Source organism: Mus musculus, chromosome 7 (assembly GCF_000001635.26).
Source record: "Mus musculus strain C57BL/6J chromosome 7, GRCm38.p6 C57BL/6J".
NCBI lineage: Eukaryota > Metazoa > Chordata > Mammalia > Rodentia > Muridae > Mus > Mus musculus.
In genome coordinates, this window is record NC_000073.6 from 45,053,372 (window position 1) to 45,079,589 (window position 26,218).

General features: G+C 50.7%; 2 protein-coding genes across 10 annotated transcripts; one reads left to right on the forward strand and one right to left on the reverse strand.

The window, feature by feature from the left end:
- Positions 1 to 212: 212 nt before the first annotated feature.
- Positions 213 to 9,301, reverse strand: Prrg2 (proline-rich Gla (G-carboxyglutamic acid) polypeptide 2). 6 transcript variants are annotated; one of them, XM_006541062.3, is made up of 8 exons: positions 9,007 to 9,089; positions 8,217 to 8,280; positions 7,370 to 7,521; positions 6,834 to 7,015; positions 6,601 to 6,640; positions 3,372 to 3,513; positions 1,148 to 1,276; positions 213 to 826 (listed from the first exon to the last, which is right to left on the reverse strand). In XM_006541062.3, exons 3-8 carry the CDS (start codon positions 7,452 to 7,454, stop codon positions 808 to 810), a joined length of 597 nt encoding a protein of 198 aa, XP_006541125.1. In that variant the 5' UTR covers positions 7,455 to 7,521; positions 8,217 to 8,280; positions 9,007 to 9,089; the 3' UTR covers positions 213 to 807. The 6 variants fall into 6 exon arrangements, with proteins under 6 accessions (XP_006541125.1, XP_006541127.1, XP_006541126.1 ...); XM_006541064.3 differs by having other exon boundaries at positions 6,834 to 7,044; XM_006541063.3 differs by lacking the exon at positions 8,217 to 8,280 and having other exon boundaries at positions 9,007 to 9,301.
- Nosip (nitric oxide synthase interacting protein) lies at positions 9,046 to 25,132 on the forward strand. Of its 4 annotated transcripts, none has more exons than XM_017312232.2 (9): positions 9,046 to 9,160; positions 20,123 to 20,193; positions 20,611 to 20,716; positions 21,235 to 21,316; positions 22,698 to 22,857; positions 22,939 to 23,057; positions 23,181 to 23,368; positions 23,450 to 23,558; positions 23,941 to 24,836. In XM_017312232.2, the coding sequence occupies exons 2-9, from the start codon at positions 20,124 to 20,126 to the stop codon at positions 24,010 to 24,012; spliced, it is 906 nt and encodes a 301-aa protein (XP_017167721.1). In that variant the 5' UTR covers positions 9,046 to 9,160; position 20,123; the 3' UTR covers positions 24,013 to 24,836. The 4 variants fall into 4 exon arrangements, with proteins under 4 accessions (XP_017167721.1, NP_079809.1, NP_001157156.1 ...); NM_025533.3 differs by having other exon boundaries at positions 9,058 to 9,160; positions 20,119 to 20,193; positions 23,941 to 25,132; NM_001163684.1 differs by having other exon boundaries at positions 9,058 to 9,160; positions 20,119 to 20,193; positions 23,256 to 23,368; positions 23,941 to 25,132.
- The last annotated feature ends 1,086 nt before the right edge of the window (positions 25,133 to 26,218 follow it).

The window sequence follows — 26,218 nt, forward strand, 5'->3', positions numbered from 1 at the left end:
CGCTCCGCTTCCTCCCACAATCCCGTGCAAATGTAAAAAAAAAAAAAAAAGAGAGAGAGAGAGCGCGAGCGAGCACTAGCGGAGCCTGGGAGGCGGGGGGGGGGGGTAAGCGAGTGAGCGCGAGCGCACCAGCGGAGCCTGGGGGTGTAGGGCACAGCGCCTGTACACAGAGATTCAGTTCCACCGCGCGCAAATGCGCCCAGAAAGGGGGCTCAGTTCTTTTGCATTTTTATTTTTTTCTCATTGTTTCAATTTTTTATTTCTTCCATCCCCCCTTCCTTTCCCAAAGGGTTTTTAAGCAGAGGGCAGCTCAGATCAACTCCATTTACCCGGGTGCAACACAAGCGTGACACCCCGCTTACAGCACATTGCAAATGCGCCCCCCACCTTTATACTGGATTACAAACCGCCCATGTGCCCGACTGGGGAAATACACGAAGTCAGGCGTGTGCAAGGGCCTGGTTCCCTGCGCGTACGTGCCCCGCGGCACCAGTGGAGTGACAGCCGAGTCACGTCTGATCCGAGTTTCCTAAAAGGTCTGCCCATTCTGAGGCAGGGCCACTGCTCAGACGAAGTGTGGGGGGGGGTCACTGGAGGGCCGGGGGCACCAACTCGGCAACAGGATGGTCAGGGACGTGCGTGTATGCGTGCCCGGCGGAAACACGTGTGTCATGGTAGACCTCGGGTCCGACGACCCTGACTCCCCCACGGACACACTGAAGCCCAGTCGTCGAAGAAGCTGGCGACTTCCGGAATCCGCTATGAATCAGGGGCACAGTTCAGGGAGCCCGCGCTGCAAGCAGGTCTTCAGTGAGGCCTTCTGAGGCTATCGGGGATGGGGGTTGGGAGTGCAGAGTCAAACATCCCAGCCGCCCCCTCCACCGAGCCTACACCGACCCGCCCTTGGTGCCTCAGCCAATCCTCAATCCTGTAGGCACAAGCCCCACCTTCCTCAAAAGCTGCACTCTTGCAAGGCTGATCCACGCCCCTATAGACAATTGCGTAGGGTCCGCCCTCCCCTGCAAGCTCCGCCCTATGTAGGTTTTCCTAAGCACCAAGCCCTGCCCTTGGGGACACGCCCCTCCCACGCGTTGCCTCTCCCCCCCCCTCCCTCTGGCACCACCCAGGCAGAAGCCCCGCCTCATACCTGGAGTAAGGGGGCGGAGGTGCGTCGTGCACCCCGGAGGCTGCTAAAGCCTGCTCATAGGTGGGAAGGCCTGGGGGCAAGGGTGGAGATTGAGGCGTCTGAGGACTCAAGGGGATGATGAGCCCGGTCCTGGAAACAGAAAAAGTGTGGTTAGTATAAAACCTACATTATAGTTGGAGACAAGGGGGTCAGCGGTTAAAACACTTGCTGAACTTGCTGAGGACCCAGGTTCCAATTCCAGCACCCACATGGCTGCTCACAACCATCTGTAACTCCAGTCCTGGAGGAGCCGACACCCTCTTCTGATCTTTGACGGCACCAGGCACATAAAAGAAAACTTTAAAAGAAACGAATAAAAAGAAACCTACAGTCGGGAGGTGTTGGCACACACGCCTTTAATCCCAGCATTTGGGAGGCAGAGGCATGGGGATTTCTGAGTTCGAGGCCAGCCTGGTCTACAGAGTGAGTTCCAGGACAGCCAGGGCTACACAGAGAAACCCTGTCTCATAAAAAAACAAAACAAAAACACACAAAAAAAGAAAGAAACCTACAAGACCTTCAGAGGTGTAAGAGAGATGGCCCAGAAAAGTGCCTCAAAGGACACCCTGATGGACATGGACATGAACCTGGATGTGTACTCTCATCCACAGAAACAGGTGCCCCAGGGTAACAGAGAAACATCAGGACAGACAACAAGAACAGACAAGACCAAGCTCAGGAGGTCCACACAGACACGAACACAACACAGAAACATTTAGTCCCAAAATTTCCCAAACCCAGTCTCTACCCCCCCCCCCCCCCCCGCAAGGTCTCCTGGGCTGGCTTTAGAACTTGGAACAGTCCTTCTGCCCAGCCTCCCAAGCACTGGGACTGCATGTGTGAGCTGCATGCCCAGCTTCCAAACCCATTCTCTTAATATTGTATTTTGATATTTAAATTGCAGTTATATATTCTCTGTGTGTGCACATATCCCCACACACAAATAAAAGAGGACAACACAAGTGAGTGTGTCTCCTTTCACTATGTGGGTCCCTATGTGGTTGTCAAGTTTGGGAGCAATCTGTTTGTTTTGTTTTAATCTGGTTTTTCGAGACAGGGTTTCTCTGTGTAGACCTGGCTATCCTGGAACTCACTCTGTAGACCAGGCTAGCCTCGAACTCAGAAATCCACCTGCCTCTTCCTCCCAAGAGCTCGGATTAAAGGCACATGCCACCACTGCCCCTGGCCCCACTAAGCAATCTTAATGGGCCTTCCCCTACTCAGGACCCAGGGCACTCTAGGTCCATCCTTTCATGGGTAGTCTTTACATGGGCAGTCCACTACCCATCTACACCCTCACTGTTCTTTCTACATTTTATTTTGAGGAGGCTTCTCCATAAGTTACCCAGGTTATCCTTGAATTCACATTATAATGAAGAGGTTTTGAACACTTTAGATCTTCCTGCCTCTGCCTCCCAGGTGCTGGAAGCACCATGATCCCCAGCTACCACTATGAGGCACCCTGTGAGCCTCTGCTAGTCTGAAATCCATAGACTACTCCCAGCGCATACAAACACTTGCTGTAAAAAAAATTTTTAAAATAAAAATAAAAAGCCGGGCAGTGGTGGTGCACGCCTTTAATCCCAGCACTTGAGAGGCAGAGGCAGGCGGATTTCTGAGTTCGAGGCCAGCCTGGTCTACAAAGTGAGTTCCAGGACAGCCAGGCTACACAGAGAAACCCTGTCTCGAAAAAACAAAACAAAACAAAACAAAACAAAAAAAACTTGCTGTGATTTGTACCCATGAGAAAGACCATGCCACAGACAGCTATGGACCACAGCCTACTCAGCCCCATCAGCTGCCTTTTCGTTTGTTTTTCTCTGTGTAGCCCTAGCTGTCCTGGAACTTGCTCTGTAGACCAGGCTGGCCTCTAACTCAAAGATCCGCCTGCCTTTGCTTCCCAAGTGTTGGGATCGAGGGCCTGTGCCACCACGCCTGCCTGCCACTTGCAGTTTTTATCCAGTGATGACTTCACTGAAACCTGGCACTCAAACGACTGACAGGTATCAATTGCCAAAAGAGCCAGTGCTTGCTGAGCAGACCAACAGGAATGGCAGCCTACTCTCCATAGGCTGTGGCTCCAGCCTCTTCATCATTGGTCTCCTGTCCCAAGCTTTAGTCCTCCTCCTCCAAACAAGCTGTCTCCCTCCCACTTTCCTCCCCCTTCTCCTAGAGGACTCCTTACTCTTGCAGACAGGACTCCTGGCCTCTGAGGCGGCGCCGTCGATAATGCAGATACCAAAAGGCTCCCAAGCCGGCCAAGACAATGAGGAGGATCCCAGAGGTCAGTCCCACCGCCAGGCCTGCAACATCCACCCGTCCACGCCCTGTGGGCAGAGGGTGCCAGTGATTCAGTACTACCACCTTCTCAATCCCTTTTCCAGAGGGCATGGGCTGAGAAGCAAAGCGGATCTGAGGCCCCTTCTAGCTCCTGGGGCTTCAGGCAATGAAGAAGACTGCTTTCTCAGAGCCTCTGTTTCCTGGGCTGCAGAATGGGATTGTGACCCACTCCCAGGAGCCCCTGGAAACCCATTTTGATCTGAGGAGGGGCTGATGGGCTAGACCTGCCATCTCAGCTCCTTTTCAAGGCTAAGGCTGGAGGAGTCCATGCCAGAAGTCTGTGTGGCAGTGTATTCAAGGTCAGCCTGGGCAAGTTAGTGAGACCTTATCACAAAACAGGAACTGAAGAGAATGTGAGCTGTTGTAGCTCAGAGGTAGAGCAGCTGGGCAGAATATGTAAGGCCCTGGGTTGGTCCATCCCCATCACTGGACAGAGAAGGAAGAGACAAACATGCATCTTCTACTTATAAACTGAACTTTGACTGCAGAACACAAGAGGAAAGGCCATTGCATAGGAAGGCTTCAGCATTTACAGGGATAGAAAGACTTCACTTAACAATGGATAGATAAATCGGGGGACACCCTGAAATACTGAGGTGTTGAACTTACCTGAAGCCATGCCTAAGGTACAGACCCTTTCAACAAACAGAGGAAGCAAACAAGATTTCAATGTCCTATCTACAATCTGTTTTTGTTCACCTTGGCTCTTTTTATTTTTAAATAATTTTATATATTTTTTGTTGGAGATTGAACCTCTAGGGTTGTTGTTGTCGATTTTGTTTTTTTGGGACAGGGTACTGTGTACCTCAGGATGTCCTCCTGGAACTCACTATGCAGACCAGGCTGGCCTTGAACTCACTTTGTAGACCAGGCTGGCCTCAAACTCAGAAATCCACCTGTCTCTGCCTCCCGAGTGCTGGTTTAAAAAATATCTTTATTCTTATCGTATGTGTATGGGTGGTTTGCTTGTATATGTGTCTTTGCACCACATGCATGACTCGTACCTACAAAGCCTAGAAAAGAGAGTTGGCTGTAACTCTCCTGGAACTGCAGAGTTAGAGATGAGATTAGATTTGTATGTCACCACTGGCCCAGGGAACACCTAGCTTTAAAAAGAGATGTATGTTATTTTGTGTATAGGTGCACTCCATTCATGCCTGGTGCAATGAGGTAAGAAGAGGATGCTGGATCTCCTGGAACTGGAGTTAATTATTGTGACCACTAAGGTGGTGCTGGCTCTGGGACCTGGACCCAACAGGCAAGAGCAGAAAGTGCTCTTAACCCCCAAGTCATCTCTCCAGCCTCCTACTGATTTCCTAAAAGACCTATGTTATTATTCTATTCTTATCTGTGTGTGTGTGCGCAGGGGAAGCAGGTACACATGTGTGCATGCCTGCAGAGGTCAAAGGAATACACCGGATCCTCTGGATCTGCTAAAACTACTGCCAGGCATGAGCAGCACCCAACCAGGGTCCGGGGAGGCAAGCTCCAGTACTCTGCAACTGCAGCAAGCGCTCTCAAGTGCTGCACCATCTCTCTAGCCCTTACAAAACAAATAGATACCTGTGTGTATGTGAGGTGACCACAGTTCAACCTTAAATATGTTCCCCCAGGGACACATTTTTTTTTGTTGTTGCTAATTTTTTTTAAATTATTTATATGTGCACATCCATGTGCATCTGGGGGCGGGGCACCTGGGTGCCACATGTATGTAGAGGACATAGAACAACTTCCGGAAGTCAGTAGTCTCCTTCTATCACACGGTGTCTGGGGACTGAACTTACATTCTCAGACATCCGCTGCTGAGCTATCTTACTGGCCTGCCTCCTTAGACCTGGGCTGGCTGATTTAGGGGGGCTGGTTAGCCAGGGAGCCCCGTGGTTCCTCCCTTCTGTCTCTCCTCTCAAACAGTGGGACTCCAAAGGTACACTAGCATGCCCAGCTTCTTCCTGCAGAGTCTAGGGGTCGAACTCGGGTTCTCAGGTGGCATGGCGTGCACTTGATCCACTGAGATATCGCTCCAGCTCTTGGTTTTGTTTTATGGAGACAGGGAGTCTCAAGCTGACCTGAGACTTGACATGTAGCAGAGGCTGGCCTTGAACTCACAATCTTTCTGCTCCAGCCTCTGGAGTAGCCAGGATTGCCAGGCCAAGGCCAGTGCCATCAGATCTGGCTACCTGCCATACTCACCCCCATCTCCGCTTTTAGCTTGCAGTGAGAAGGCAGGTCTCCCAAAATCTGGCAGATTTCAGGTGATCCAAGGAGCCACTAGGTCTTGCTAAGATTGGTGAAAAGGAGCTATCTCCCCTAGCAACCAGTTTCACTGTGAGGACTCTAGGATAGACCTAGGGCCTGTTGCTAAGGTGCATCCACCCCTAGCAACCAAGCCTTGAGGGGGTGGGGCAGCTGGTGCCCAGAGGGGGGTCCTCCAGCTGGGCAGGAGGCCCTGGTCCTCCAGCTAGGTACGGTTGCTAGGGAGAAGGCCTCCTTAGCAACCAGGCTGGCTGTGGCTGGCATGGAGCTGTGGGGGAGGGGAAGGAAGCCAGGTAGTGTTTCTGGCTTCCTCTGTCTGGCCTGGCCAGGGCCCTGTTGCTAAGGAGCAGCCCCCCTTAGCAACAAAGCTTAAGCCAAGATGAGGGCTTTAGAATTCAGAGGAGGGGCTAGGGTGGGCAAACTGGACAGGTGAGAATGACCAGGCTTCCTGCCTTAGCTCTGTTGCTAGGTAACAGCCCCACTAGCAACCAAGATGCTTGTAAGGGGCTGGGGCTCTGGACTCTAAAGAAGGGCCGCAGGTGAGTTTGTCCCTCTGACAATAACTCTATCATCTGCTCACCCACAAGTCCCCCACCTGAGGACTCGGGGGTCCTCCTATGAATGTGAACACCATCCGTGTGCTGGGTTTCTCAGACAAGGGCCATTGTGGAAACAGAGGAGACACCTTGTCAGTCATCCCCGAACAGCATGGGATTGGAGGGAAGGTAGTCCTGTATGTGTGGAGGGGATGTTGGATTGAACTCCAGGGCTAAAGGCTGCTTCCCCAACACAGGACGAGAGGGCTGAGAAGCATCACTCACCTCCCTTGCCATTGTACGTATAGCTTTCCCAGAAGCGCTCCTAGGGTTAGAGAAGAGAAGGAAAAGATAGCAACTGAACACGAAAAGTCATGCCCCGCCCCCACCCCACCAGTCCACCCTGACATAGGAGACCCCATGGAGGTGAGGAGGGAGCTGAAGGCTGGAGCCTGTGATCCTTAACACCTAGAGAAGGCGGACAGGCCCTCGATGCCAGGGTCCTCTGAGGCCCTCACCGTCAGTGTGTTGTCCTCAAAGTACTCCCGGGCCTCCTCCCAGGAGCACCTCTCCTCCAGACACTCCCGTTCCAGGTTCCCAGGGGTCAGCAACTCCAGGTCCCAGTGGTTAGCACGAGGAAAACGCCTGCGGCCAACTAAGAAACTCTGGGCCTCTGGGGCATCCAGGAAGATGTCAAGAACTAAGGACATCAGAGTCAAAAGCAGAGTCCTTAGGATAGAGGACAAAGAAGACAAAGAACTATGGGGTCCTAGGGGTACGGACCAGGCCTGGAGAACCCTGAGCAAGAGGGGACAGAGTTTTCACCATTGGGCATGAAGGAGGAAGACTGGAGTCTGGAACTCTACTTCTGAAGCAGGGGGTGACCATGTGGATCTGAGGGGAGAAGCCGGGGCACAGACCCTAGGATCTGAGGGAGAAGCGTCCGGGTCCAGGAATCTAGGAAGTCTCCTGGCTAGGGAGAGGCAGAACTAAACCTCTGCAAGGCTCTTCTCCAAACACTCACCTTCAAACTTGAAGAGACTCAAACACTCACCTTGGTTTTGCTCTCTGTGAGGTGAGGTGTCCAGGCAGGTGGCCAATCCCATATAGACTAAGAGCAGGGAAGGACGGCCCCTCATACTGTGTGGACTCCCAGATGACAAATGCTGCAGCGGAGTTAGGAGGCCAGGACTCCCTGCCCGCACTCTGCCATCATGATAAAAGCAAGTAACCAACTCGTGTCCCATGCCAGACACCGTGGGTCTTTATCAACTCAGGACTTTATCAAGACAGGGTTTCTCTGTCTGTGTAGCCCTGGCTGTCCTGGAACTCACTCTGTAGAGCAGGCTGGCCTCAAACTCAGAACTCTGCCTGCCTCTGCCTCCCAAGCGCTGGGATTAAAGGTGTGCCACCACTGCCTGGCTCATCTTAATTTTCAAGCCAGTCCTATTACTCCTGCCATTTTTATAGGTGAAGAACGTGTTACCAGGTAGTAAAGTCATTTGCCTATTGTACCAGGTTTTCGAATGTCAGAGGAGGACTTTGGAGGTGACAATGATAAGCACACAGTTGCTGAGGCTTGCTTTCTCTACCTATCACAAACCTGACAACACACAGTAGGCATTTAAACAAGCTCATCATCAACCCTCTTCCCTTCCAGCCCAGCAGATTACATTCCAAGTCAGCCTCCCTCTACCTGTTGCCTCATCGAGCCTCAGAGATCAGAGACTACACGACAGATCAGGTCGTATATTTCTAGGTCTTGAAGGCTTGAGGAGACAGAGCCCTGGGGATCCACAGCCTAGAGCTTGGGTCCCAAGTTTCTAGATCCCAATAACGTGGGGAATCAGGACACCAGATCCTCTGCCCAGGAGTTTCTCGGGGAGCATGCACCCACTTACCTGGCCAGGGCTGGGAGCTCTGCCTCTCTTCTTTAACGAAGGCCCTCTGGGTCAGAGTAGCCAGCTGTGCAAAGGGGTAGGCAAGAGGGGAGGGGAGGAGAGGAGGGGAGCTCCTCCTGGGTTACTAGGCCCGAGCCGGCTACTGGCGAGGGGGCGGGGCTACTGATTACCTTCTTTGGGAGGGACTCAGGTAAGGGACAAAGTACTTAAAGGGACCATAGGATCAAGGTCTTCAGTGCCACGGCCCCACACAGAAGAAACAAGGCTTTCCGACACCATGGAGGGATCTAGGGGGCTTTATTAGAGTCTCCTCTTCCCTACTTGTCCAGCCCGAGTCTCTCTCTACAGACGACTTGGCAGAGCCAGGAAAATAAATCTTAGGTCTCAAGAGATCTACACACTGGTGGGAAGGGAATTCTTTGGTTCCTAGAATAACTGGGCGGTACCACAATAAATCTGTTTCCTGAGGATAACTTGAACAGTTTAGTCTCGAGATCTTTGAAAATTGTTTTTTCTATAATAGGGGAAAGAGTTCTCACTTATCGACTCTTAAGATGCAATGGGGGAAAAAATAAGTAATATATTTGGGGAACTGGATATCAGTCTCTTCGGGTGACAGAGTTAAGTCTCCAAACTCAAACTTGAAGAGACTCAAAGCAACTGCCCCGCTCTGGGTAATGCCTAGAACAGGCTAGGGTGTCTCCCAGAGTCAAACCACTTTCGCTCACCGGAACCTTCGAGTAGTCACTCACGTTTCCGGGGGGATGGAAGAGAAGAAGAAAGCACTTACCAAGCCAGGCGAAGCGCCTCCGCGACTAGGGGCAGAATTATTTCCGGTCTCCTCCTGTCGGGCGGAAGTAGGAGGAGTAGAGTTTAAAAACAGTACTCTTTTTCCGGTTCGGGACGTAGTTGAAGCAACGACAAGCCGGATAACCGCTCTTGAGGTAAGCTGCAGGCGGTGAGGGGTCGCGTCGCCAAGTTTCCTTCTTGTGGGAGAAATTTGCAGTTCTGAGGGAGGTAGGATAAGGTTTCGCACTCCGAATCCCTGTCAATCATTAACAGCGCTCTTGAACGCCTAGGTTGGAAGACGAACTACATTTCCCAGGATGCCTTGTACTGTCTCCCTCATCCTGGCTGGTTGTAGAAAATGTAGTTCCGCAGTAGAGGAGTGATGCGGACCAAGTGAGGGGGAACTTGGGGTTCCCTGTGTTAGTGAGAGTTGAGGTCGGATTTCTAGACAATGGTGAGGAGGGGAATGAGCAGTAGTGGTTTGGACCCTTGAAGGTTCCTTGAAGCAATTAAAATATTTTATTCTGCTTGAGACCGAGTCTCAGTATGTAGCCCTTGCTGTTATAGAACTCGCTATGTAGTTAGCCTCAAACTCACAAAGATCCGCCAACCTCTGCCGCCCAAGTGTTGAGATTAAAAGTGTGCACCACCACACCTAGCACTTATTACCCCCCCCCCCCCGCCCCATTGTTCGTTTTTGTTTTTTGGCTTTTCGAGACAGGGTTTCTCTGTGTAGCTCTGGCTGTCCTGGAACTAGCTCTGTAGACCAGGCTGGCCTCCAACTCAGAAATCCGCCTGCCTCTGACTCCCAAGTGCTGGGATTAAAGGCGTGCGCCACCACCCCAACGATTATTGTATTTTTTTGAGGCAAGGTGACATGTAGTCCAGGCTGCATCGAATTTCACTAAATATCTCTAAGGAGATTAAGATTTATTAGCTGGGCAGTGGCAAAAAAAAAAAGATTTATTTAAAGTAACGAGGGGGGGGATGGGTGGGATTAGGGTGCATGATGTAAAATTCACAAAGAACGTAGGACATTTGAAAGCCCCCAGAAGGAGATTTATTTAAAGGGGTATGGTAGACACATCTTTGATCCCAGAACTGGGCGCAGAGGTAGATGGATTTTCCTGAGTTTGAGACCAGCCAGGGCTACATAGTGAGACACTATCCTGAAAAGAAAAGGAAAGGAAAAGAAAAGAAATGCTTTCCTTTTATTTTATGTAAACGAGGGTTTTGCCTGTTTTTATGATTGTGCACTCCATGTGAATGCACTGTCTACAGAGCCCAGAAGGCCATTAGGTCCCCTAGAACTGGAGTTGTGAACTGCCATGTGTGTGTTAGGTATCAAACCCAGGTCCTTTGGAAGAACAGCCAGTGCTTTTAGCCACTGCCTCATCTCTCCAGCTTCTTAATTTGTTTTTTGTTTTTTTTGTTTGTTTTTTGTTTTGTTTTGTTTTGTTTTGTTTCTTGAGATGCACAACCTGGTACTGAAATTAAAGGCATGCAGTCCCCACTCCTGGCTCATGTTCTTATTTTCAATGAGGTTTATTGGGATATAATTTCACATACTGTATACTTTACCCACTTAGAGCAAACAATTCAGTGGTTTGTAGTATACGCCCAGAATTGTACTGACATCACCACTAACAATTTTAGAGCATGTTCTCTGGGTGTGGTACCACACCTGCACTCCCCTCAGTCCTGAGGAATTGAATGCCTTCTGGCCTCCAAGGGCAGCAGGCAGTAAGCTGCTTCAGAGATGTAATTACTCAGTAGGTAGAGGCTGAACAATCAACAGTTCAAGGTCATCCTCAGATGCATAGAGAATCCGAGGCCTGGACTACATGAACTACCCTCTCAAACTGGACATGGTTAACACCCCCTAAGAAAGATCTTGTCCCACATTCTTTGCCACTTAGTCTTTCTCACCCCCAGTTCTTGGCAGTCTCTAAACTCGTATGCATTTGCCTAATCGGCTGGGCTTTTGTGACTGGCTTCTCTCCCGCACTGTGTTGTTTCTAGGTCTGTCCCTGTTATGGCCTGTTTGCAGATGAACAGTCTGTTGTATGAGATATGCTGTGCCTTATTTCTCCATCAGTTGGTGGACCTTTAGGATTGTCTCTATTGGCTATACGAGGTGCTGCTGTGAGCATTTGTACACAAGGCTTATATGGACGTTCCAGGACAGCCAGGGCTATACAGAGAAACCCTGTCTCGAAAAACAAACAAAACAAAACAAACAAACAAACTATATATATATATTTTTATGTATGAGTGCTCTGTTTACACGTACACCTGCATGCCAGAAGAGGCATCAGATGTAGATGGTCGTGAGCCATCATGTGTTTGCTAGGATTTGAACTCAGGACCTCTGGAAGAACAGTGTTCTTAACCATTGAGCCATCTCCCCAGCCAGTTGTTGTTTTTGAGCAGGGTTTCTCTGTGCAGACCTGGCTGAGCTAGATCTGGCTCTGTAGACCAAGCTAGCCTCGAACTCAGAGATCCGTCAGCTTCTTCCTCCCAGGGGCTGGGGTGAAAGCTATGTATCATGCCTGGCTGTACTGGGTTTAGACCTGGGGGCAGCAAGCACCTTCCTAACTGATCTGGGCCGCAGGCTTACACATGTGCTCTCAGCCAGGGCCTGCTTTGTTTGTTTATATATTAATAGTAAGTTACTACTAATGCTGCTTTGGTTTTTAGAGACAGGGTTTCTCTATGTAGTCCTGCTGAAACCTACTCTGTAAAGTAGGATGGCCTTGAACTCAGAGATCTGGCTGCCTCTGCCAAGTGCTGGGATTGAGGGCTGCACCCCCACCACCATTAGGCTTGTTTTTTTGTTGTTGTTCTCTCCCCCCCCAACCCCCCCCACCCCGTGTGTGTGTGTGTGTGTGTGTGTGTGTGTGTTTAAGACAGGGTCCTACTCTCTAGTCTAGACTGGCCTTGAACTCCTGATTTTCCTTCTACTGATAGGCTATTTCTTCCCTGCCCATGAAGTGAGCCAATTCAAACCAGATTAGATTATATTAAAGGCAGGGTTCATTGGGAAGCTGCTCTTCTGTAGGCGAGCTCACTGGTGCCAAGGATTGAGGCCAGGGAGTCACCATGGCGGGCAGGAGGGGAGGGGAAGAAGAGAAAAAGTTCAAGGTTGGGGGCAGGGTATGTCAGGTAGGGACTGGGGGATGCTGGGAGAACCTGGAGTCTGCTTTGATGTGCACCTCAGTCCCTTCTCCCTTGTCCAAAGCCAAACATCTCCCTCCAGAGTGTGTGTTGCCACTGTAGCTGGCCAGACTGTCTTTGGCTTTTTTTGTTATTTTGTGTGTTTCTTTTGAGACAGGTTCTCTCTCTATAACCAGGACTAGCCTGGAACTCACTGCACAGCCTTCACCTGACTTCAGGCTCTCTGCTTTCCAGGACTTGCAGAACCACACTCTGGCTAGCAGTCAGCTGTTGGGGAAGTCTGCCTGCCTGCTGGTTAGCTTTTGATGGTAGACTGACAATGAATGTCAGTGTCCCCCACTGAAGTCACGTGTGGGGAACAGGTTCCCTACCGTTTGTGTTGTAAAAAATACTTAATCTCAATCTGGGGCTTCTACTTCTACCCCACCTCGATCTTTCCGTTCCCAGATAAAAGAACACAACTTTTATTATTTACAATAAACCTTTTATCAGCATTAATGCTGTGCAGGTATATACCTGCTATGCTATTAAAAATCTATAACTCTGAGTTGCTACTTACTGGGTTTCATCTGGGCTGCTTTTAACTCCAATTGGCCAGCCCTCCTAACACAGGGCATTTTTCTTCTCTTCCTTTCTTCTCTCCTGTGTTGGTCTCCTCTGACTTCCAAGCCCAGGAACACCAAGCCCAGCAAAGTCAGTGTCACTTGGGTCTATGTGCGGACTCTCTCATCTCTAGGTCAACCTGGTGCCAGCCCCTCCCCATACACACTTAGCATTCCAATTCATAGCAACAGACCAAACCACGGCTAGTTGGCTTCCTTCAGAGATTGCATTTGTTGGGCCATAAGGGTAATTAATACAGCCCTAGTTGCAGGAGGTTTGTGTTCTCATAAAAGGAGTGGCAAAAGGAGGGATGTGGCTCAGTGGGTAGAATGGACCAGGATCCAATTATCCAGGTGGTTACAGCTTGTTTTTTCAATACTAATTGGGTATTGATAATACAAGCTGTTACCACCACTGGAGCAGGCAGGAGGAGGGGAATTCAAGGTTGTCCCTGACTATATAGCAAGGTTGAGGCTAACCTGGTTAACAAGACCCTGCCTCAGAGGACAGCCATCTGCAAAGCAGGGATGGGGTCATCACCACCACTATGTTACCCAAGCTTAGACTTACAGTCCCTCTGAGAAAATGACTATAAGCCAGGTGTGGTGACATAGTCCTGTCTTCGCAGCCCTTAGAAGGCTGACGTAGGGAAATTGCTGGGAGTTCAAGGCTAGCCTGAGCTATATGCAGTATGAGACACAGACACACCTCAAATAGGAAACAAACTTTTTTTTTATAATTTAAGTGACTGCTGTGTAGTGTCCAGTGGCTCTGTGAGTTGTGGCTAAAGCCCCTGCAGCTCAGCTAGGTTTTGTTCACTTTGTATACCACATGGCTTCCCAGTCTCCATAGGCTTCTCTCTCAGTGGCAGCCACCCACAGGCATTGCCTGAGCCAGCTCTTCCAGGAGACTAAAAGATTGCCATCCACAACCCTCATTCCTCCTACACTCCAGAGTCTTGGGGAAAGGGTGGTAAGGTGCTAAACTGGTACCCTACCATTAAGCTAAGTTTCTAGCCTTGGGTCTGTTTTCTTGCCTATAAAGTGAGAAAGGTATTGACTCTAGAGGACTTTGAGAGAAAAGCCAAACTAAGTTATAGATGATACCCTATCTTAATATTAAAAAAAAAAAAAATGAAACTACCAAAATTGAGATGTGGCTCAGAGGCAGAGCCCCTAGAATCCTCCAATGAGGGGTAGGGAATGTGGCTCAGAGGCAGAGCCTTGCCTAGAATCCTCCAATGAGGGGCCTGGAATATAGCTCAGAGGTAGAGCCTCTATCTTGCAACCTTGCAGACTCCCCTAGCTCCAATCCCACTGCACACACATACACACACACACACACACACACACACACACACACACACACCACAAGTCAAGGACACATCAATCAATTGGCCATCTGAGTATCCAAAGACTCCAAGCCTCATGTGACCTCAGAAATTAAACTGCATATGTGTAAAGGAGTAAAAATAAAATAAGGGCAAACCCTATAATATCAGAGATAGGGCTGTAGACTTCTGAAAGGAAGTTAGTCTCGGCAATCAGCAATCTACAGTCCTCTGCTCTAGGCAAGCTGCTTCCCCCGTAGCCTCAACGTCCTGGGCAAAGGAGACCCTGAGGAGACATATAGGAGAGTGTGACTGTGGCACCACAGCCAGCCAGCACTTCTGGCTGGAGAGATGTCTCAGCTTGTTTTTAAAAATGTTTTAAGATGGGGCAGCTCACAATGGCCTGTAACTGTGGGGCTCTCTTCTGAGAGATCACCCTCTTCTGGCCTATATGGGCATCTGCATTCACATGTTCATACACACACAGGCACACACTTAAAATTTAAAAGCGGGGAGGGACTGGAGAGATGGCTCAGAGGTTAAGAGCACTGACTGCACTTCCCAGGGACCCTGAGTTCAATTCCCACAACCACATGGTGGCCCACAACCACATGGTGGCTCACAACCATCTGTCTATAGTGAGATCTGGTGCCCTCTTCTGGCGTGCAGGCATACACGCAGGCAGCAAACAAAGCTGGGTGTGGTGGCACATTCCTCTAATCTCAGCTTTCAGGAAACTCTCTGCGCCCAGCAGGCATAGGTCAGTGGATCTCTGAGTTCGAGCCCAGCCTCGTCTATAGAACTACTTCCAGGACAGCCAGAGTTACACAGAGAAACTCTTGTCTTGAAAAACTACGCAAAATTAAGTAGAAAAAAGATATCTCAGTATCAGTAAATATCTCAGTATTGAGTCTGTGTAAATGTACTGAAAAACAAAGGCCAACAGAAGGGGGCAGGATCAGGACTGGGCGCTCACTCCTCTATGTGAGGCAAGGCTTTCTAGGCAGTCAGAGGTGGACATAAATTGACTACACTCCGTAGATGAAGCTGGCCTTGAATTTTTGACCCTCTGCCTCAGAACCCTCTCAGGTAGCTGGGGTGACAGACACAAGACACCAGATCTTGATTTTTTTTTTTAAAGATTTATTTTTTATGTGCATTTGTGTTTCCTGTGTGTATATCTGTATGAGGGTACCAGATCCCCTGAAACTGGAGTTACAGACAGTTGTGAGCTCTCACGTGGGTACTGGGAATTGAACCCTGGTCAGCAGGTCCTCTGGAAGAGCAGCCAGTGCTCTTAACTGCTGAGCCGAGCCATTATTTTTCCAGCCTCCAGATCTGAATTTTTATTTCTTGTTGTGCTCTGCTAGAATTCTGTGTACCACTGTGCTATAATGCTTGTTTTGAAGATGCAAGTTCCTTTCCATGCCCGTGAAACGGGAACTTCATCTTGACTTAAAAGAAGAGCTAAGGGAGTCAGAGCCTGGAGACAGTGTTTGCCTGAGATAGCCCCATTCCCCTCCCTGTAGGGAACCACACTCACCCACACATGGAAGTGGAACAGCTCTTCTCCACCTGTGGGTCACTTGTCTGTGGAGCCATGACACACATTGTTCCACAGCCCCTGTGGTTGCCTAAGTATGCAGAATTTCAAAATTAGGGCCAGGCCTGGTGGTCACCATTCCAATTCCAGTAGAGGTCAGCTTTCAAGAATCTCCTTCTCTTCTTCCACCATGTGGGTACCTGGTATGGATCTTAGGTCGTCAAGCTTTATGGCAAGCCCCTTTAGGCCCTGAGTCACTCCCTTCCGTTGTTTGTTTCTTTGTTGAGACTGTTTTACCATGTAGCCATGGCTGGCCAAAACCTCTCTATGTAAAGATTATGAGTGTTTTGCAGAGGTGGTGTGTGTGTGTGTGTGTGTGTGTGTGTGTGTGTGGTCTCTAGAGCTCATGTACTTAATGTCTCTGGAGGTCAGAGAGGGCATTGCATACCCTGGAATTAGAGTTATAGATGGTTGTGAGCCACCATGTCAGTGCTGGAAGTTGAGTCCAGGTCCTCTGTAGAAGCAACAAGTGTGGGGATGAAGAGGACTCCTCCGGTTCTCTTTCAGAGGACTGGGGTTCAATTCCCAACACCCACATGGCAGCTCTCAATGTCTGTAACTGCGATTCCAGGGGATCCAATACCCTCACCCCCATCCTCTGGCCTCCTTGGCACCAGGCACACATGTTGTGTATAGACATCCATGCAGGCACAGCTGTAGTCCTAGCTGGCCTGAAATGCACCGGGTGCTTTGATAAGAGGCTGTGGTCTTCTATTGGTTAGATTGTCTTCTCTTTCTGTCTAGAGCTGACATTTCTCAGCTGGAGGTGGCTAGCTCAGCTGGTCCTTGCTTGGTGACAGTCACAGGAAACCCTGTGGTGAAGGTGTGAAGAAAAACTGTCTGTAACTGCAGTTCCAGGGGACCTGGCCTCTGCAGGCACCAGACACACATGAGGGGCACAAACATACATGCAGGCAAAACTCCCACGCACATCAAAATAAATCTTTTTTTTTAAAGATTTATTTATTTTTATGCATGTGAATATACTGTTACTGTCTTCATGCACACCAGAAGAGGGCATCAGATCCCAATGCAGATGGTTATGAGCCACCATGTGGTTGCTGGGGATTGAACTCAGGACCTCTGGAAGAGCAGTCAGTGCTCTTAATCACTGAGCCATCTCTCCAGTTGGCTCCAAAGTTAAATACACCGGGCTTGGTGCTACCCACCTGTCTTGTCTAGGACTCCAGAGGTGGATGCAGGAGGATAAGACGTTCAAGGCTATCCTCCTTGAGAGGATAAGCTTAAGAGGCCAGCCTAGCCTTTTTGAGACCTGTTGCGGAAACCATTGGGTGTAGCACTATTGACTGATTGGTCCTTGCAGTCAGACCCCTGCAGCATACATGTAGAGAGCGGACAATTCTTCCATGGCACAGGAGATTGAACTCAGGTTATAGGGTTTGTAAGGCAAGCAAGCATCTTCACCCTGAGCCATCTCACGGGCCCACCTTTGGGTTTTCTGAGACAGGGTCTTTCTCAGTTCTTACTGATCTAGAACCCAATATAGAACCTCCTGCCTCAGGCTTCTGTGTCCTGGGATTGCAGGTGTGGGCCACCACATCTAGGGTCCCTAGTTCATCTCTTCCTGGCGCACACACAGGGAGCAACAGAGTGTAACTGGCCCAGGGCTTCCAACTTTTCATCTGTCAGCACACTCAGATAGAGGGAGGGAGAGAGGATTCCACCCCTTTGGGCCCTGCCTACCGCTTGCGCACTGCAGAAAGCCTCATTCTCAGACCTTATGGGTTTGGTTTCTGTGTGCTTGGTTTCCTTGCAGTGTCGTGGTTGACCAGGCCTTGTGTGCTAGGCAAGTGCTCTGTTAGTGCAAGAGCTCTGCCTCAGCTCTCGGCTCGAGTTTGTGATGTCTCACTAAGTTACTTAGGCCAGGACACTAAGTACCAGGCCTGCCTTTGTTTCTTTTCTTTTCTTTTTCTTTTTTTCTTTTTTTTTTTTTAATAAGAACATGATACTAGGTTTTATTTATTTATTAAGATTTATTTATTTATTATACGTAAGTACACTGTAGCTGGAAGAGCAGTGACTGCTGGAAGAGCAGTCAGTGCTCTTAATTGCTGAGCCATCTCTCCAACCCCCTGTTTCTTTTTAAATAAGCAGTTTATTACATTTGTGTGTGTGTGTGTGTGAGAGAGAGAGACAGACAGACAGACAGACAGACAGACAGACAGATCCATCCCCTGGGGCTGTGTCTATAGGAGTTTTAAGCTGCAACATCTCCAGCCCTCTGTATTTTTTTCTATTGCTGAGATATATGAGTGATTACCTAAATAGTTTTGAACACAAAGACATGAAATCAGGTTAAAATAGGAACCAATGAAAATATACGTTCATGGAGAAAAGGATATGTAAAATTTAATTTCTGGTGAAACCTTTTCTTTAGTTTGTATGTATGTGTTTCACATGGGTAGTGACAAATTTGGAGCTTTGCTTTCTTTGAAGAACACAGAAATATTATAAGAATATGATTGTTGTAATCCCAGCTGTGGGATGTGGGGCTGCTTCAGACCGCCCACAGCAGCTGACTATGATTTGCCTTGTGCCCTAGCAGAGGTGTAATTTTGCTGCAGCAGATAGTTTCTGTGATTGTGTGACATTTGGATTCTGAGGAGTTTTCAGAGGGTCTATAAATGCTAGGGCCCTGAGAAGTGGGGTTATTGGTTCTTGGTTGCTCTTGGTCTGGGTTTGTTAAGTAGTCATACACAAAGAAGGAAAGGAAAAAAAAAAAATGAGATATCCTGACTTTGACTGTCAAGCTTGCCCAGGGAGCTTGATGCCCATAATGAGCAGGAGGTAACTTAATGATAACTCCGCCCCCTTCCCAACCCTTTTCTTCCCATCCTTTTTCCTCTCTCTAGTGTTGGGGGTTGAAAGGGTAGAAAGGGGTGAAAGGTGGAAGATAAAGAACCTACAAAGCAGCAAAGACTGTGATACAAGTGAATGTGGGGGGGGGGGGACGCCTTTAATCCCAGCACCCGGGAGGCAGAGGCAGGCGGATTTCTGAGTTTGAGGCCAAGCCTGGTCTACAGAGTGAGTTCCAGGACAGCCAAGGCTGTCTCAAAAACAAACAAACAAACAAACAAACACAAAAAACAAAACAACCCAAGTGAATGGTGGAAAGTATCAAGGATGGGTTTAGATCACAGGATTAGGTTACATCAGCTACATTTTCAAGGAGAATAATGATGTTATTCTAAATACCCAGGCTGGAGAGATGGCTCATCCATTAGTAATGATGGCTGCTCTTCCAGCTTAGTTTCCCAGTCCCCACATGGAGCTCACAGCCACCTGTAACTCTGGCTTCAGAGGATCTGTCACCCTCTTCTGGTCTTGGCAGGCATTGCTGCACATGACGTCAGTCACACAAGCAAGCATGCACATAGCAAATAAAATGGTTTTGAAAAAGTCAAGGTTTTAGTTGTTTCTAGAGTGTCTTACATAGTAACTTGGGTTTTTTGTTTTTTTCAGAGCTGAGGACAGAACCCAGGGCCTTGTGCTTGCTAGGCACGCACTCTACCACTGAGCTAAATCCCCAACCCCAGTAACTTCTTTTGTTTGCTGAGCAAAGTCTCATGTGGCCCAGGCTGACCTCCAACTCACTTTGTAGATTCAAAGTAGTTCAAATTCACCTTGAATTAACTCTCCTCTCTCCCTCTCTCTCCCTCCCTCCCTCCCTCTGCCCCCCCCCAAGTAATTATTTGTTTATTTTATGTGCACTGGTGTTTTGCCTGCATGTGTGTCTGGGTGAGGGCACCAGAAGCCCTGGAACTGGGTGTGAGCCACCATGTGGGTGCTGGGAATTAAACCCAGGTTCTCTGGAAAAACAGCTGGTGCTCTTAACCCCTGAGTCATCTCCCTACCCCCTCCCTTGAACTCTTCTCCTGCCTCCCCTGACCCCCAATGGCTTAGTAACTGAAAGGAGAGATGAGAAACATAGGGAAGGCTGGGGATGCAGTTCCGCATGCACACACTTGCCTAGCACAGACGTGGTGGCACAGCCTGTCTTCCCAGCATTGAAGAGGCTGAGGCAGGAGGTTTGCCTGGAATCCAAGATCAGCCTGGGCAATAGAGGAAGACAGAGTTTTTTTTTTTTGTTTTTGTTTTTAAAGTGGTTCAGGCCTTTAAACCAGCTCTTAGGGGGCAGAGGTAGAGTTTGAGGCCAGCCAGGGCTACATGGTGAGACTCTGTCTCAAAGGCAAAAGGAAGTGGCTGGGCACTGCCTGGTGTTCTGTCCTCCCTGCTGAGACCCACGGACTGCTGTGGTTTAGGGCTGTGTTTTCGGCGACCTGAACAGGCTTCAGGAGCAGGCTACTGACCACAAGCCCAGGAGGCTGTTCATGTCCTGTGTGAGTGCCCTGGGGTCACCCTGACACTTCCCCCCTTAGACAGGATGACGCGGCATGGCAAGAACTGCACTGCAGGGGCCGTCTACACCTACCACGAGAAGAAGAAGGACACAGGTACCATCCTAGGGACATCACTGTCACCTTCAGTTTCACCCTTTGTGAGGTGTGGCTTTCTAATTCTGCCCTGTTGTCCTGTTCTGCCCCTGAGTGGCCTGTCTCTTTCCCATCTATACTAATGATGGTGGCCATAGACAGTGTGGCCCATCCAACATACCATCCCACGTCTGCTCCCCTTCCTCTTAACCATTCCTGGCCAGCTCTGCCGAAAGGAAGGCCGAGAGCCACAGTGGTGGTCCCCACCCCGGGAGAGGGAGGGAGCCCTGAGCCTCTTCACCCCGCTTCTGGGGAAAAAAGCTGACCTAGCCATTGTGGACTCTCTCAGACTCCACCAAACCTACACACTTCTCTGCGACATTTGGTGGAGGGCATGTCCCCACCCATGTCTTCATTCCCACCTTGTTCTGTCCCCAGCGGCCTCGGGCTATGGGACCCAGAACATTCGACTGAGCCGGGACGCTGTGAAAGACTTTGACTGCTGCTGTCTCTCTCTGCAGCCCTGCCATGACCCTGTGGTCACGTAAGCAGGGGAGGGGCAAAGGGGCAGCTGGTGTGTGTGGGTTTAGCAGACCTCTCAGAGCCTCAGAGCCCTCACCAGAGGCAGGCAGCTCACCTCCACCACAGGTGCAGTTGGGCGAGCGAGTGCACTGCTAGTCTAGTGGCTGAGGCTGACTCGGGGTACAGTGCGTGCCTCGCATGCAGGAACCTCTGGTCCATCCCAGCACCACAGAAAGCCGGGTGTGATGCACACCTGTTATCCCAGCACTCAGGCAATGCAGACAGGAAGACGAGGCCTTCAAGGCAAGCCCCAGCTACATAGTAGTTTGAAGCTAGCCTGAGCTCCAGTACATTGTCTCTCTAAAGAGAGGACTGAAAGGAGTGCTGTGAAGACGTTGCCTAAAGGTACTTAGTGGTATCCAGGGCAGGGAGTGAATAGAGATGCTCACCTGAATATGCTTGGTGGTACCCCATGTGGAGGGGGACCCGACCCTGCGGCTGAGCCCACGCCAGTGCGTCCCTCATCCCCTCCCTCTGCAGGCCAGACGGCTACCTGTATGAGAGGGAAGCGATCCTGGAGTACATCCTGCACCAGAAGAGAGAGATCGCCCGGCAGGTGAAGGTGATGGAGGCTGAGGGGAGGAAGACACCAGGAGAGGGCATCGGATCCCGTTACAGATGGTTGCGAGCCACCATGTGGTTGCTGGGATTTGAACTCAGGACCTCTGGAAGAGCAGTCAGTGGACTTAACCGCTGAGCCATCTTCCTAGCCTGGCAGGGCAGTTTCTGCAATGGTGGCGTCTGCCTGGAATGCCATCTACCTCCCGCTTCTCTCCACTCAGATCTCAGCCCAGACAGCATCCGCATAGACCTCCTGCGGGCCAGGCCCTCTGGGGTGCACCTGCTAACCCCACCTGGACCCCCGGACCCCCTGGTGCCCTCGTACTCACTGCTGAGTCCACACTGGACCGCAGGCGCGCAGCCCACGGCCCACAGGAGCAGCTTCCCATGCTCTCAGCTCCAGGCACTTAGCAGGGGCTTGAGATGTAAATGGATACAGTGTGTCCTGTGCTTGGTCTTACGCTGTACAATGGCCACCAGGGTGAAGCTAGAGGGTGCACAGAGCAAGTGCAAGACACAAATAGATAATCTAAGTGCCCAGCAGGCACGCTGGGTGTCCTTCATTCTGTGGGGAGAGACACACTGGCAGGCCCTTGTTTTGGACCAGGCATGGCACCCGGGCTTCACAGGCCAAGCACCTGCAGCCATCCTGCTGTCGCCTCGGCTCATGCATGCTCAGTACTTGCTCCACAGACTCTGTGTCTCCCACACACCAGGGCTAGCTAGACTCTCCCTGACCTTGGTTCCCTCATTGGAGGCCTTCATGGCCTCAGGCATTGTTAATGTCACCACCTCAGCTGGGTGACCCAGGGAGTCTCCAGAGCTGACTACTTGACACCTGCTGGGTGCCAGGCAGGAGTGGGCAATGGGCGCATGCCTTACTGTTCTGGTCACAGGGAGCCCAGCACACCGTACTATTTATAGACTTCTGAGTCAACACCCCCACCCCCACCCACTGTGGCAGGACAGGGGTTCGCTGGCTAGCCATGTGGTCATCAGAGTCTAAGCACTTTAGAAACTTGGCCTTGTGGCTGGGGAGAGCTTGGTTAATAGCATGAAGCCCTAGGTCCCAACCCCAGCACGGATAACCAGGAATGGGGATGCATGGCTTGCCTGGTGGAAGGTCGGAAGTTCAGGGTCACTCTTGGCTGCACAGTGAGTTTCAGACCGAGGAGGCCCTCCCAGGAGGAGGACTGGGTTCCATATTGAGTAGGAAGCCACGGACGCAAATGCCAGGGCCACCTTAGCAAAAGAACACGAAAGTGTCAACAACTGTTGCCAGTTATGCCAGAGCTGCCCAGGGCTCTGTCCCCACACTGGTGGGGTGGGGTAGACACCAGGGTGGGCCCTGGTACTGCTAACCCAGGTCCCTCTTCCCCCAGGCCTATGAGAAGCAGCGAGGAGCGAGGAGAGAAGAGCAGAAAGAGCTGCAGCGAGCTGCAGCCCAGGACCAAGTTAGAGGCTTCCTAGAGAAGGAGGCGGCCATCGTGAGCCGGCCCCTCAACCCCTTCATGCCCAAGGCTGCCACCTTGCCCAACACAGGTGACAAGAAATACCTGCCCTTGGTCGGGTCTTTAGGGGGTGGCTTCCTGAAGTGTGTACCCCAGCTTCTCCCTTCCACAGAGGGTGAACAGCCAGGGCCCAGTGTGGGTCCCGTAGGCAAGGACAAGGACAAAGCACTGCCCAGCTTCTGGATTCCCTCACTAACGCCCGAGGCAAAGGCCACCAAGCTGGAAAAGCCGGTGAGGGCCCAATGTCCAGGATTCCTGCTGCTGCAGTCCGTTCTCCCCGCCCCTCATGCCCCTTCCACCGCCCACATGGCGGACCCTCTCCCTCTCCCCTATTGACCCTGCCTCTACCTGTAGTCCCGCACGGTGACCTGCCCGATGTCCGGGAAGCCACTGCGCATGTCGGACCTGACGTCAGTGCGCTTCACGCAGCTGGACGACTCTGTGGACCGCGTGGGACTCATCACACGCAGTGAGCGCTACGTTTGCGCAGTGACCCGAGACAGTCTGAGCAATGCCACGCCGTGCGCAGTGCTGCGTCCCTCGTGAGTGCGGGGTGTGGGGAGAAGAGGCTCGAGGGTCCGAGATTCCACGGGGCTGACTTTTGGCACTGTCTTCCACTGTAGTGGGGCTGTGGTCACCCTGGAGTGTGTTGAGAAACTGATCCGGAAGGACATGGTGGACCCCGTGAATGGGGACACGCTGACAGAGCGCGACATCATCGTGCTGCAGCGGGTGAGTTGCCATTCGCTCACCGCAGCCCTCACCGCAGCCCGCACCCCATCCTAGCCTGCACTGCAAACTGTCCCCTGGTGTCATACCCACCTGTCTTCCACCCGGCCCCCTTTTGCCCACCCCTCACGTTTTTCCTCCCTATACACTGTTGGCTCTTCTATGGCACTGTTTTCTTTCTAATGCCCCATCCTCCTCCGCCCTTGGGCTCCTCCCCTTTGTCAAAGACACTCCCACTGTCCAGACTCTTCGATGTTCTGAATGCCCTCCATTTCCTGCCCTGGGACTTATTTCTCTGCCCCCCCCCCCCCCAACAGAACCCCCACTGCTGCTGGGAGCCCAGCCTGTGAGGCACCTCCAGCTTGTTCTTTTCTCTCCTCTCTAGGGCGGCACCGGCTTTGCGGGCTCCGGAGTGAAGCTACAGGCAGAAATGTCTCGGCCAGTGATGCAGGCCTGAGCCGTGGCCTAATAAACGTGGATGTGAACATCTGGATGCCTGGCGCCTCATTGTAGGCCCGGCGACAGAAGGAGTGGGCCTGCGGTGTGGGCCTGGGCTCCTGGGATTTACTCAGTCACTTAGGACCAGGCAGAAACCCCGGCGTGAACCTGTGGGTCTCCTCCAGCCTCAGGCAGGACTTGGAAGAGGGTGCCCTGAACAAGAAGTGCAAGTCTCGTGATAGCACTCCCAGGCCAGCTACCTCCCGAGACCCCTAGACATGGACCTGCCCCCACCAAGTGCCCCTCCCCCAGCGATCCCTACAGACCCATTACACACTGCACACTGCTTCACATGCACGTACCCTCCTCCTCTTCTTTCCCTGAACACCTGAGAATATCTCTCAAGAGCCAACTTCCCTTCCCCAGCCCCCTTAAACTTGCTCAAAGAGACGCAGACCACCCTCATCCCTGCCTCCAAGTAAAAATAGCTTTCTTTTCTCTTTGTACTGGCAAATGCACACACTAAGCAAGTGTTGAGTTCCTTAATGTATATCTAAGGGAGGGGTTTGTGCACATGAGTCCAATGCCTGCATAGGCCGTACTAACCTGTCAGACCCCTGGCTCTGGGGTCAGGCAGCCTTGAGTAGCCTAGTCTAGATGCTGGGGGCCAGGCTTGGGTCCTCTGCCAAGAGCAGCAAGCACTCTAAACCACTGAGCCATCTTCACCCCGTGTTTCCATCCCATCACAGAAGAGAACTGCTGCAAAATTGAGGCTACTTTGTGCTGTATAAGACTGCCTCAGAATAAGAGAAACAATTATATACATTTGAGTCCTTAAATCTGGCCAAATTCTTTGTTGTTTTATTTTTCGAGACAGGGTTTCTCTGTGTAGCCCTGGCTGTCCTGGAACTCACTTTGTAGACCAGGCTGGCCTCGAACTCAGAAATCCACCTGACTCTGCTGGGATTAAAGGCGTGCGCTACCACGCCCGGCTGTTGGGCAAATTCTTGATGGAAAAAACCAAAACACTGGCCATGCAGTGATGAGAAGATGTGTTCAATGTGTGGCAACTTGTGTATTTATAATTTTACATCCTGTAAGTCTGTTGCTAATATTTAAACAAAACGTATATTCCAGGCATAGTGGTGTGCGCCTGTAACACTGACCCCCTGCTTTCACTGCCCTTGTCGCACATTACCGGAGTGTGTGGGGGCACCTGGGTCTTTCCTGTGTGCGTAGTTTGCTGCTTTGTGTATAATTTTGATAAGATACTGTCAAGGACACAACCTTTCAAAGATTTGGAAGGGCCTCTTGGCCAGTAAATCAGATGTCCACCTGCGGCCACTAGAGGGCAGAACGTCACTGCCGATGAGAGGCTTAGAATTTAAACAGGCTGGGGCTGAGAGTCCACAGACTGGAAGGTGTGAGTTCAGATCCCTGTAATGCTAGCATCAGAGACGAGGGTCCCTGGGGTTTGCTGATGATCCACACCATCCCATTCCAGGTTCAGTGAGAGACCTCCTCTCCCTACGTAATGTAAGCAGTGGGTGAAGACACCCAGCTCTGGCCTGTGGGTGTCACACACAGGGACACACCAAATACAGATGTTACCCAAGTACGTAAAGTAACCAGAAAGAAGAAAACATCAGAAAATTTGGAGACCCAACATTTAGAAAATGCCAAGTTGCTTTTAAATGGTGTGTGCTTTTAGCCCAGGACAGGGTCAAGCCATGACTACCAAATGCCAGTGCAGAGCCCAGCCAGGGCTGGCGGTACACACCTGCCATCCACCAGCAGATGAGGAAGGGAGAGGGATGACAGGAGTTCCGAGAAGAAAGCTAGGGAGGTACCCCAACTATATTGATTAAAGTCCAGCTGAACCCAGTTGAATTATATTTGCTGTTTAGGGGTTCAATCCAAGGAACTCAGCAAGGAGTGGGGTGTGGTGGCGCACGCCTTTAATCCCAGCACTCAGGAGGCAGAGGCAGGCAGGTTTCTAAGTTCGAGGCCATCCTGGTCTATAGAGTGAGTTCAGGGCAGCCAGGGCTACATAGAGAAACCCTGTCTCAAAACAAAACAAAACAAAACAAAACAAAACAAAAAAACAATTTTCTCCTGAAGAATAAAACAGACTCAGGTTCGACTACTGTCAGCCTGAGAGGGAGTGTGGCTCAGTGGGACATGCCTGGGATGCCACAGTAAGAAACTGGAGTGTTGTTAGAGGG

What these genes read in the sequence shown, in the direction of transcription:
- Prrg2 (XM_006541063.3), bottom strand. Translation starts at nt 7,454, where the DNA reads ATGAGGGGCCGTCCTTCCCTGCTCTTAGTCTATATGGGATTGGCCACC. An exon ending in TCACAGAGAGCAAAACCAAG is followed by an intron (nt 7,016 to 7,369) that starts GTGAGTGTTTGA and finishes TGATGTCCTTAG; the next exon opens with TTCTTGACATCTTCCTGGAT. An exon ending in TTGAGGACAACACACTGACG is followed by an intron (nt 6,641 to 6,833) that starts GTGAGGGCCTCA and finishes CTCTAACCCTAG; the next exon opens with GAGCGCTTCTGGGAAAGCTA.
- Nosip (XM_017312232.2), top strand. Translation starts at nt 20,124, where the DNA reads ATGACGCGGCATGGCAAGAACTGCACTGCAGGGGCCGTCTACACCTAC. An exon ending in CGAGAAGAAGAAGGACACAG is followed by an intron (nt 20,194 to 20,610) that starts GTACCATCCTAG and finishes TTCTGTCCCCAG; the next exon opens with CGGCCTCGGGCTATGGGACC. An exon ending in TGCCACCTTGCCCAACACAG is followed by an intron (nt 22,858 to 22,938) that starts GTGACAAGAAAT and finishes TCCCTTCCACAG; the next exon opens with AGGGTGAACAGCCAGGGCCC.